At 40.1% G+C, this 10,985-nt stretch overlaps 1 protein-coding gene across 1 annotated transcript in view; it reads left to right on the top strand.

Annotated features, from left to right (window-relative positions):
- Positions 1–10,430, top strand: part of LOC102876488 (twisted gastrulation protein homolog 1-like) — a 96,722-nt gene extending 86,292 nt beyond the window's left edge. Inside the window, exon 4 of the mRNA XM_006891419.1 lies at positions 10,249–10,430. Within this exon, the coding sequence (XP_006891481.1) occupies positions 10,249–10,430 (182 nt within the window). The remainder of the gene's footprint in view (positions 1–10,248) is intronic.
- Positions 10,431–10,985: the final 555 nt, after the last annotated feature.

Genomic DNA, 10,985 nt, shown 5'->3' on the forward strand with positions numbered 1-10,985 from the left:
CTGGATCCAAGGTGGTGCCCTGAGGTCACAGTGCTCTTTAGCACTTTGAAGATGCATTTGACAACAGATTTTCCGAATGTGGCTTCTATTTGTTTTATGCTTTATTGAAATTCTTTCTGTTGTTGTTTTATTTTATATTGGTTTGCTTAAAAAGTTCATATGCATTGTTTTTCACACTATTCTTTATTCGTACTGTATTTCATAGAATCATTCCCGTGCATTATGTTTTATAAAATCAATCACCATTGGGCTTTGCCCATCATTACCTAATCTTTTCAGGTCCCTGCCGGATCTTTCCCATTTCCTTCACCCTTCCCTCCTCCCACCAAACTGTCCAAACCTGTGGTTTCACTCCTTCGCTTTCACCCCTTTCCCCTTTGGGTCCTCATGTATGTTTCACTAGTTATCCTTCTATTTTTGTGTGTGCTTTTAATTTTTTTTTTAACTCATTTTAATGACTCATAGTGACCTTATGAAGGAGAGTCCTCAATGCTTGGGTGTCTTTTATCCTCTCTCCAGGTTCATAGGGTTTCCAGAGGCAAGCTATTAACGGAAGTGGATGCCACTCCTCCTTCCACACTTGTGGTAGTTGGGGAGCTCCACCCCACTCTCAGTCCGCATTGGGTAGCCAACCATTAACGCATTTGGCACATCAGTGTCACATTGTTCATTCAGCCTGTTGGCAACCACAAGTTACCACTGTATAGCAACTAGTACACCAGGCTATATGACCTAGAGGAATGTCTGAACAAAAACAATAAAAGACAGGCCCGAGGGCCGCAGATTAAAAGTCACCCACCTTTGGCTTGGTAGCATCACTTTCTGTCCACTGGTCCAGCTGATCTCTCTATGTTAATGTTATTGTTTTCTAATTTTAATGAAAGTTTACAGAGACTTGGGATTTTCAGTCATTTATTGAAGCATTTTTCTCCCTGCCCACCCTTTTCCCCCTAATTCACTCGTCTCCTTGAAAAGTAAAAGAAAAACTCTTTCATTGTTATACAATCCCTCCCCCTAATCCACTCCACTCTACAGCCTTCATTCTGGAATTTTGTCATGACAATAATACCCAATCATATATCCCTCTTAAACAGTTCTCTCCCTCATCTGTTTCAGTACAATATACATCATTCCTCCCCTCCTTCTCTGCCTTCCCTCAACACTGATCTTATACATTATTTGTCCTTATGGAACTTAGTTGACTCAGCATAATGCTCTCCAGTGTCTCTCAAGTTATGTAGTATTTTTCTAAATCATTGCTCCCAAGTGCTGCATAGGATTCCATTGTGTAAATGTACCACAGTTGTTCAATCCACTCAGTTGTGCTTGGACATTTGGGCTGTTTCCATGTTCTTACAATGGTGAATAACACTGCTATGAACCTTAGTGTACAAATCTCCATTTGTGTCTCAATTCTAATTTCCTTGGAGTATATTTCTAGTAGTGGAATAGCTGGGTCATGCAAAGTTTCTATGTTCAGCTTTTTGAGGAAATGCCAAACTGTCTTCCATTGTGATTATCTCACCAATAGTGTCCGAGTTCCCACCTCTTCACATCTTCTCCAACATTTATTGCTTGCTGCTCTACTAAAAACTTTGCCACTGCTACTGGGGTGAGATGGTACCTCATTGTGGTTTTAATTTGCATCTCTCTTATTGCCAGGGATTTTGAGCATTTCTTCCTGTGTCTGTTGGCCATCTGAATATCTTCGTCTGAAAAGTCTTTGCATGTCTTTTCCAGTGTTGCTTGTATTTGATTTCTCGACCATGGGTATTAATCCAAATAAAATTAAATCCTTGGCAACTTCAGTCTCTTCTCCATCTATCATGATATTGGTCAAGTGGCGAAGGTTTTTTGTTCTCTTTAATGTTAAGATGTAATCTATATTGAAGGCTGTAGTCCTTGATCATCTGCAGCAAGCACTTCAAGGCATGTTCACTTTCTGCAAGCAAAGTTGTGTCATCTGCAAAATGCAGGTTGTTAATGAGTCTTCAATCCTGATGCCACTTTCTCCTTCATCTCCTCCAGCTTCTAGAAGTATTTAATCAGCATACGGATTGAGTATATATGGAGAATGGATACAACCCTGATGCCCACCTTTCTTGATTTTAAACCATGCAATGTTCCCTTGTTCTGTTTGACAACAGCTTCTTGATCTACAAAAGGTTTTGCGTGAACATAATTAAGTATTTTGGGTTGCCATTTTTCTCAGTGTTAGCCAAAATTTGTTATGATCACACAGATGCCTTTTTGTAGTCAATAAAACACAAGTAAACATCATTCTAATTTTCTGCTTTTAGTCCATCTAAAATTGGCAGTGATTGGTGGTGTCACAGCTTCTTCTGAATCCAGCTTGAATTTTTGGAAATCAGCGCATGGTTCTGGCTGTTTTTTAATAATCTTTAAAAAATTCTTACTTGTTAGTGATATTAATGATATCATTGGTAAATTTTACACTAATTGATCACCTTTTTTTGCAATAGGGACAAATGTGGATCTCTTCCATTGTTTGGCCAGGTAGCTGTCATCTGAGTTGCTTGGCATTGACTGGTGAACACATCCAGGGCTACACTTGTTTCCTCAGACACTTTAAGCAGTGTTGTGTCAATTCCTGGAATCTGACTTTTTGTCAGTATCTTCAGTGCAGCTTGATCTTCTTCCTTCAATGTTGACTACTTCTTTTTGTATACAGTGACTCTGTATTCCCTCCATCTTCTTTAGTTCCTTCCTACATCATTCAAGATTTTGTCTAAATAATCCTTCAGTATTGGAACTTGAGACTTGGATTTGTTCTTCAGTTCTTTCAGCTTCAAAAGTGCTGACTGTGTTAATTCCTTTTCATTTTCTAACACTTGTTCTTTGAACATTTCCTTATAATACTTTGCTTTCTTGGTATTAGTTTTTTTTTCCCTTGTTGTGTACCATCGAATCAGATCTGACTGATACAGGAGATTGCCCCTCCTTCTCCAGTGGAATGTCTGATGGATTTGAACTGTGCATCTTTGGTATTGCAGCGCAGCTTCTTGTCATTAGGCCACCAGAGTTCCAATATTTTGCTTTCTTGAACTACACTTTGAAATCTTCTCTTCAGCTCTCTTACTTCAGCATTTCTTCTTCTTGTTTTTGGCCTCTGGACTTTATAGTGCAAGTTTCAGAGTTTTTTTTCTAACATCCATTTTGATTTTTTCTTTGCCCCTTGTCTTTGTAATGAACTTCTCCTTTCTCATTTCTTTCTCCTTCTCCTTTCTTCATGGGTAATATCTTTGATGCCATCTCATCACACCTTGTCTGATCTTTGTTATTAATGGTCAGTGCATTAAATCTGTTCTTGAGATGGTTTTTAAATTTAGGTGAGGTAGACTCAAGGTGATATTTTGGTCCTCATGAACTTACATTTTCCTCTTCACTTGGACCTTGCATCTGAGTAATTGGTGGTCAGTTCCACAGTCTGCCCATGGCCACCTTTTTAATCCTGATAGCAAGTTTCTCCTTGGAGGCAAAGATTTTGAGACTCCCTCTCTTATACTGTGGGCATGTAGCCAGAAAGGATCTCTCTTTGGTGAAAGGACGTTATACTTAGAAGGATCAGGGGACAGCACAGGAGAGGAAGACCCCGGATAAGATGGATTAACACAATGACAGGGGTAATGAAGGTAGATGTGTAGGATGGTGAGGTTGGCTCAGGATAGAGCAGGTTTCAAACCTATTGTTTACAGGGTCTCTATAAGTTGTAGTTGACTCCATGGCATATAACAATAAAAATTTAGATTATCCATCACTTCTTTCTACACACATGGTCAGTCCGATCCCCATCAGGTGAGGTCCATGTGTATAGTCACATAGGGTTTTGTTTGGTGGTTTGGGGTTTTTTACCATTTAGGTTTTAAAGAAAGTTAAGTTCAATGAATAAAACTGTGAATGAATGAAAGAAAATACTGTAGAGCCTCATTTCTGTCTCCGCAGCCTTATTTTCAAATTATCAGTCCTGCTCTTGGCTTCCCGTTTTTGCATTCCAGTTACCAATTATTATATGCATTTTTATTTCATATTTAATCAACTTTTAGATAAGATTGTTGGTCATTTGTAATTGTTCCCCATTTTTATTTTGTATTAGTTTGCTTATAAAGGTCATTCTTCTCAGAGTTAGCCACAGTTTGTTATGATCCACACACTTAATCGTGCTAATGCGAAACTTATACTTGGACCAACAGAGCAAGGAAATAGTGCATGGTTCAAAATTGGGAAGGGCGTATGCCAGGGATGTGTCCTATCTTCATACCTTTTCAACCTGTATGCAAAACAGATTGTCTGGGAGGCTGGGCTCTATGAGGAGAAATGCAGCATCAGGATTGGTGGAAGATCTATCAACAATCTGCGTTATACAGATGACACAACCCTACTTACTGAAACTGAGGAGGACCTGAAATGCTTGCTGCAGAGGGTCAAGGACTGCAGCCTTCAATATGGATTGAGGCTCAATATCAAGAATACAAAGATTCTCACCACTGGACCAGTTGGCAGCATCAGGATGGATGGTGAAGAGATTGAGATTGTTCACAGCTTTAGTCTGCTTGGCTCCACGGTCAGCACTCTTGGCACCAGAGGTCAGGACATTAAAAGATGTATTGTGATGAGAAATCTGCTGTTAGGGACCTCTCCAAAGTACTGAAGAGCGATGGTGTCTCTCTGGAGACTAAGGTGTGTCTGATATAAGCCATGGTCTTTGCAGTCACTTGTTAAGTGTCAGAGAGTTGGACAATGACTAGGGAGGATAGAAGGAGAATTGATGCCTTTGAACTGTGGTGCTGGAAGAGTATTGAATGTACCATGGACTGCTAAGAAAACAAACAGATTCATCCTAGAGAGGGTTAAACCATGCTGCCCCTTGGAGGCAAGGATTCTGAGGCTTTGTCTGACATACTTTGGACCTGTCATAAAGAGAGACCAGTCCTTGGAGAGGGACATCATGATTGGGAGGGTGGAGGGCAGGTACAAGAGGGGAAGGCCCTTTATGAGGTGGATTAATTAAATGACTGGGGTAATCGGGATGGGTGTATCGGACAGTGAGATTGGCACAGGACAGAGCAGAGTTTACGGCAGTTGTACATGGGGTTGCTATGAATCGCAAGGGACTCAACAGCACATAACAACAACAACAACAACAACATAAAGTTCATATACATTGTTGTGTTTCATACAATCATTCCCTTTCATTATGTTTTATAAAATTAATCACCATTGAACTATGCCCACCATTACTGTGACTTTTCAGAATCCTGCCAAGTCTTTCCATTTCCTTTACCATCCCCCTCAACCTACCAAATTGTGCTACCCAGTCATTTCCCCCACCCATCTTCATGTTGCTCCCACTGCCCCCACCTTGAATTCTTATTCACGTTTTACTAGTTATCATTCTATTTCTACAATAATAGTCTTATCCAGTATTTGTTCTTATGAGCCTGAGTTACCCAGTCCCTCCCAAGTTATATAGTAATTTTTAAAATCATTGCTCCTGAGTGTTGCATAGTATTCCATCATGTGAATGTGCCACAATTTCTCATTCCGTTCGGCTATCGTTGAACATTAGGTCTGTTTACATTTTTGTGATGAATAATACTGCTATGAACATTGGAATTGATGCCTTTAAATTGTGGTATTGATAAGAGCATTGACTATACCATGGAGTGGCAAAAGAACAAACAAATCTGTCTTGAAATGCAACCAAGAAGTGATCTTTTACAAGCACTGTGGCAATTGGACAATTAAAACAGACACTCGGATGGCGGGGAAGAAGAACAAACTGGGGAGGAGGGTAGAGAGAATGGTGCAGCAAAGAAGGAATGAAAACCCAAAATCCCTGTAAATGTTCATTAAAACTAATAAAATTTAATAAAATTTAAAAAAGTTATCTTTTTTATTTTTTTTCTTTATTTTATTAATTTTAGTGAACATTTACAGAGATTTTGGATTTCTATTCATTCATTTTTGCATTTTTCTCCCTGCCTACCCCTCCCCCCAAAGAAGTGCTCTTTGAAGTAAGGATGGTGAAATTTGCTCTCCCTGACTGTGAGCCTGTTTTAAGGAGGAAGCTGTCCTTGGAAAGAGGCAGAGAAAGGTCGGCAGAAAGAAAGACCCTCAGTGAGATTAACTGATACCATGACTACCATGTTGGGCATGAACAAGACAGAGCTTGAGGGTCACAAGGTTCAGATCTGTTGTTCATAGGGTCACTGAGTCATAGTAGCTTAACAACAACGAATAAATAAAGTGAATTTAGGAATGAAATCCCGCCCCCCCCCCCAGCCTCCCTCCTTGCTTATGATCAGCCACTTTCAGTCTACCTGGTGATGTCCTAGCCTCTGATTTTCCCCTTTAACCAGGCCATACTTATATATAGTGTTTACCTTTTCCTTCACACTTTCTCTCCTGCACATTAAAAGTCACTAGTACTTCCTTGTAACTTCCCCTCTTTTTCTCCCTGGTAGCTTTGCTGCTTTTTCCCCAACTCAGATTTATCATTTTTGCATTGTGCCTTACCTTATTCTTCAGACCCTTGGTGAATGGTTCTTGGAGGAAACTTAGCCTTAGGTAATATACTGATTATGTTTGTGTTGACTTTTGTTTATACCCTTACCTCCTAGTAGGGAGTTCTAGTGGCCTAGTTGGTAAGGAGAAATGTTGTCAACCAGAGTAAAGTATAGAGATAGAACACTAAGAATGTATAAGTAAATAGCGATAAAGCAGGAGGCGAACAGTTCAAACAACTGAAGCACCGAAACCAGTTTCCCTGTGCTTTTATTGAAAATTACCTGGGAGCAAATCACAAAGATAATTCTATGCAAATGAAGCTAAGCTCTTCTATTGAAAACCTTATGCTTGACTTAGGAGGAGGAGGCATTAGCAAATATATTGTATAGCAATACAAGATATTGTACAATGCAAAAAATATTGTATAGCAATACAAGAATTGTGTAAATATGTAAGATCTGCCTTGGTTCTTCTGGGTGAATTCCAGCTCATATCCACACCTCCCTCATATCCTGATATGTTACTATTAAGCGACCCTATGAATGAAAGACCTGAACGCTTATATAACTTTGGTCATTTCTCCATGTTCATAGAGTTTCTGGAGGCAAGCCATTTCAGAAGTGGATGCCACACCTGCTTCCAAGCTTATTTTAATTGGGAAGCTCCACCAAACACTGTCCACTGTCAGTAACTTTGGCATATCAGTGTCACAGTGTTTAGCATCACAGCAACCATGAGTTACCTCTTGTACAGCAATGCAGCAACCAGTGCTGTACCACTTAGAAGAATGTTTTAATAAAAACAATTAAAAACAGGCCTGAACAGGCCTTAACGACAATAACAGCAACATATAAAGCCTGGCCCTTGTCTCCATTTTGGAGTTAGGCGAAATGGTGAACTCTGTACAATGGCGCTCTTGTTTTGGCTGAGGATCTGTGTGGATTGTGTGATTGGGTGTTTTGGGTTTTTTTCTATTTTTTCTCTATTTGCTTTACTGAAATAACATAGAGTTGCTGCAATGATGGAAAACTGAGCCATAACACCATATTGGCTACCTATCATGAGCAGCTTTTGTTGGAGCTCCCAGATTGATTCAGGTTTGGAAGCAGGCTGGTATCCACTTCCTAAACTACATGCCTATGGAAAGTCTAAAAACTTGGAGAAATGATGATAGTTATAGAAAGGCTTAAGGCCTTTGTTCATTTTTTGTTTATATATGTTCCTTCCTTCATGTGTACTCGGTCTGTAAGGTGGATAAATCATTAAAGAGGTAAGACTCTATGAAGAAACATGTGGCATCAGATTAGGAGATTGAAGAATCAGCACCCTGATGGGTGCTTTGGGGTGGTTGAGAGTCAATGAAAATGCATGATTATGGAGGAATTTGGAATGAGGAAACTCATGGAGTTTGAACCATGCTCAGGTTCTTAAATTCGCTAGGGCTCTCTGGCCTTTGTTTAATTGTTTTTGTTCAAACATTCTTCTAGGTCCTATAGCCCTGGTCTGTGCATTGCTGTACAGAGGTAACTCATGGTTTCTGTGATGCTGAACATGGTGACACTGATGTATCAAATGTAGTAATAGTCACTCATGGTGGACAGGGTTTGGTGGGTCTCCCTGATTAAAACAAGTTTGGAAGCAGGAGTGGCATCCACTTCTAAAATAGCTTGTCTTCAGAAACCCTATGAATCTGGAAAAAGGACGAAAGTTATACATGTGTTCAGATCTTTAGTTCATAGCGTTCATGGCACTTAACAACAACAACCACCACCTATCCGTGGGGAAAAGATGAGCAGTCACCTTTGATGCTATTTACAACCTCAAAAACCTGCTGGAGGCTCAGCTATGCAAGATTCCAACTCTGCGGTCATGAGAAATGAGAATTAACCCCCAAAAGAACTAAAAACTAAATCAGTTAAAAGTGATTTCCTTAGCAGCAGAACTTGATGGTGCCCATCTGCCACTACTGATGACTCTAAAAGGGATTAGAAGGTCCTGTCAGAATGGGTTTGGAATACTACGCAGCACTAGGGAGCAACAGTTTCTAAAAACATTACATAAGACTCGCATAGTCTCATAGGACAAATACTGTATAAGACATTATTGTAAAAATAGAAGGATAACTAGTAAGCATGAACATGTGAGGATGGGTGGGGTGAAATTCACAGGGTAGCCCAATGTGGTGGGTGGAGGAGGGGGGTAAAGGAAATTGGAAAAACCCAGCAGGGACTTGAAAAGATAAGGTAATAATGGCCGTAGTCCAATGAGGATTAATTTTATAAAATATAATGCATGGGAATTATTGTATGAAACACAACGTGAATGAAGAATAGTGTGAAATAGAATGTATACAAACTTTATAAACAAGCCAATAAGAAATTAAATTTTTTTAAAAAGTGCCAGGTTCACTGGCCTGAGATTTTTGGAGCTTGAGGCTATGGTATGGCCCTTAGTAAAACCCAGTCTGGAACAGAAGTCACCAGTGACTCAACTTTTAGCCAAACAATAGGCAGGCTGTTAGGTGACTAGTAACCAGGGAGATGCTTCTCCTTAGCACCTTCAACCATATCATAAGAGTTCGGAATGAGGGTTGCAGAATGGAGTTTACTCAGGTGGGCATGGGGGATACAGGGTGGGGGAAGGGGGTTGTATACCAATGAAGGAGTTTTTCTTTTGCTTTTCAAGGAGAAGGGCAAACTGGGGGTGGGGCGGTGGGGAAACAGTGCAGCAATGAATGAATGGAAATCCGAAATCTCTGCAAATGTTCACTGGCATTAATTTAAAAAGAAAATGGTTGGCTGGAGAACCAACAGTAACTATTATAAAGCAGGTCTTACATGGGGGAGTTGGGAGGAGAATAGAAGAAGAGTGGATAGATAATGAACATTGTATTGGAACAGATGAAGGAAAGTACTGTTCAAAAGGAATGTATGATTAGGCATTATATATACAACAAGAGCCCAAAATAAGAGGTACATTGCAGAGAGTACTGGGGTGGGGGAGAGGTGGTGATAATTGTGCAAGAATGAATGAATATTTAAAAAAAAATGAACTGGGAGAGGGGGTAAAATGGGCCACAATGAATTAATGAAAATCTAACTTTCCTATAAACTTTCATTAAAATTACAATAAAAAATTTGTTTACAAAAGGAGTCTTTAAATGGCTAATGCTTACTTGTGGCAAGCATTGCTAGCCACTTTGCTTCCTCTGGAGTTCTTAGGGGAGCTCTAGTAGCATGGTATGTAAGGAGTTGTCCTGCTTAGCCCAAGGCAACACCTCTCTGACAGTTCAAATCCATTAGCAACTCCTCAGGTGAAATCAAGCCTACTCCTCCTGTGTGGTATCCTGAGCAAGCCAATGGAGAGTCAGCTATCGGCTGGCTCTCACTCAACAGCAAAGAAGAAGACAGAGTATCAGTAGTGCCCAGTTTAAAGGCACGGCTTTCTAGCATGACACATGTTTTTAAACCAAATAAGCTAACGTTTAAATTAAAGTCTAAATCTAGTGACACTGAAAAAGGATTGGAAAGCCATTTGAGTTCTTTAGCTATAGTAGACTTCCTTAAATCACTAACAGAATCTTTTTCTCTCTCACCTCATCTTTGTCCCACGTGGATCAGCATAAAAGGACTAAGAGGAATGACTATGAATAAGCAGCTGGAGAGTGATGCCGTTTTCTGTTGTCTTTCTTGCTCTCATGTCCTTGTGCTTGCTTTTCAGAGCGTATGTGCACTGTTGTCTACTTTGATGACTGCATGTCCATCCATCAATGCAAGATCTCTTGTGAGTCCATGGGGGCTTCCAAGTACCGCTGGTTCCACAACGCCTGCTGTGAGTGCATTGGGCCCGAGTGCATCGACTACGGCAGCAAGACCGTTAAGTGCATGAACTGCATGTTTTAGAGGAGGGGAGGAAATGCACAGCAAAGCCATTTACACAACAACAAATAGTAGGAAAAGTTAATGCGTGAAGCCAAGATGATCTAAACATGTGGAATGTATAACTTTTAAACTTTTTTAAAACAAATCTAGTTACTTGTTAAATTACACCATCTTAGCTACTTTCATAGACCTTTTTGCCCAATAGCATTAAAGCCTTTCCTTTAGCACACAGAGGAGCCAACACATGTAGAATTTTTTGAAAGGTCTGAAGCTTCAAACATAAGCATCCTAGCAATCCTTCTAGTCTGACTTTGAAAGTCTTAGCAGAAGTGAATTCCAGTAAGTTTTATTTGCTCAGTGTGCACCCAGGACACTGGGGAGGTTTTTACCCCTTAGAACTGTGACATAGCAGGACATAGCATATGTATAAAATACATACACTGACAAAACTTTAGAAAGCATTTCTCCCCTTGCACAGAGTGCTTACATGGCCATGGGGAAACACCCTTAGGAATGTTGGGGTGCACCTGTGGAACTGCCAGAGTGCATGGTGGCATGCCAGTGCACTTCTTCTCA

This window comes from Elephantulus edwardii, unplaced genomic scaffold (assembly GCF_000299155.1).
Source record: "Elephantulus edwardii isolate Elephantulus edwardi_28Jun2011 unplaced genomic scaffold, EleEdw1.0 scaffold00097, whole genome shotgun sequence".
Taxonomy (NCBI): domain Eukaryota; kingdom Metazoa; phylum Chordata; class Mammalia; order Macroscelidea; family Macroscelididae; genus Elephantulus; species Elephantulus edwardii.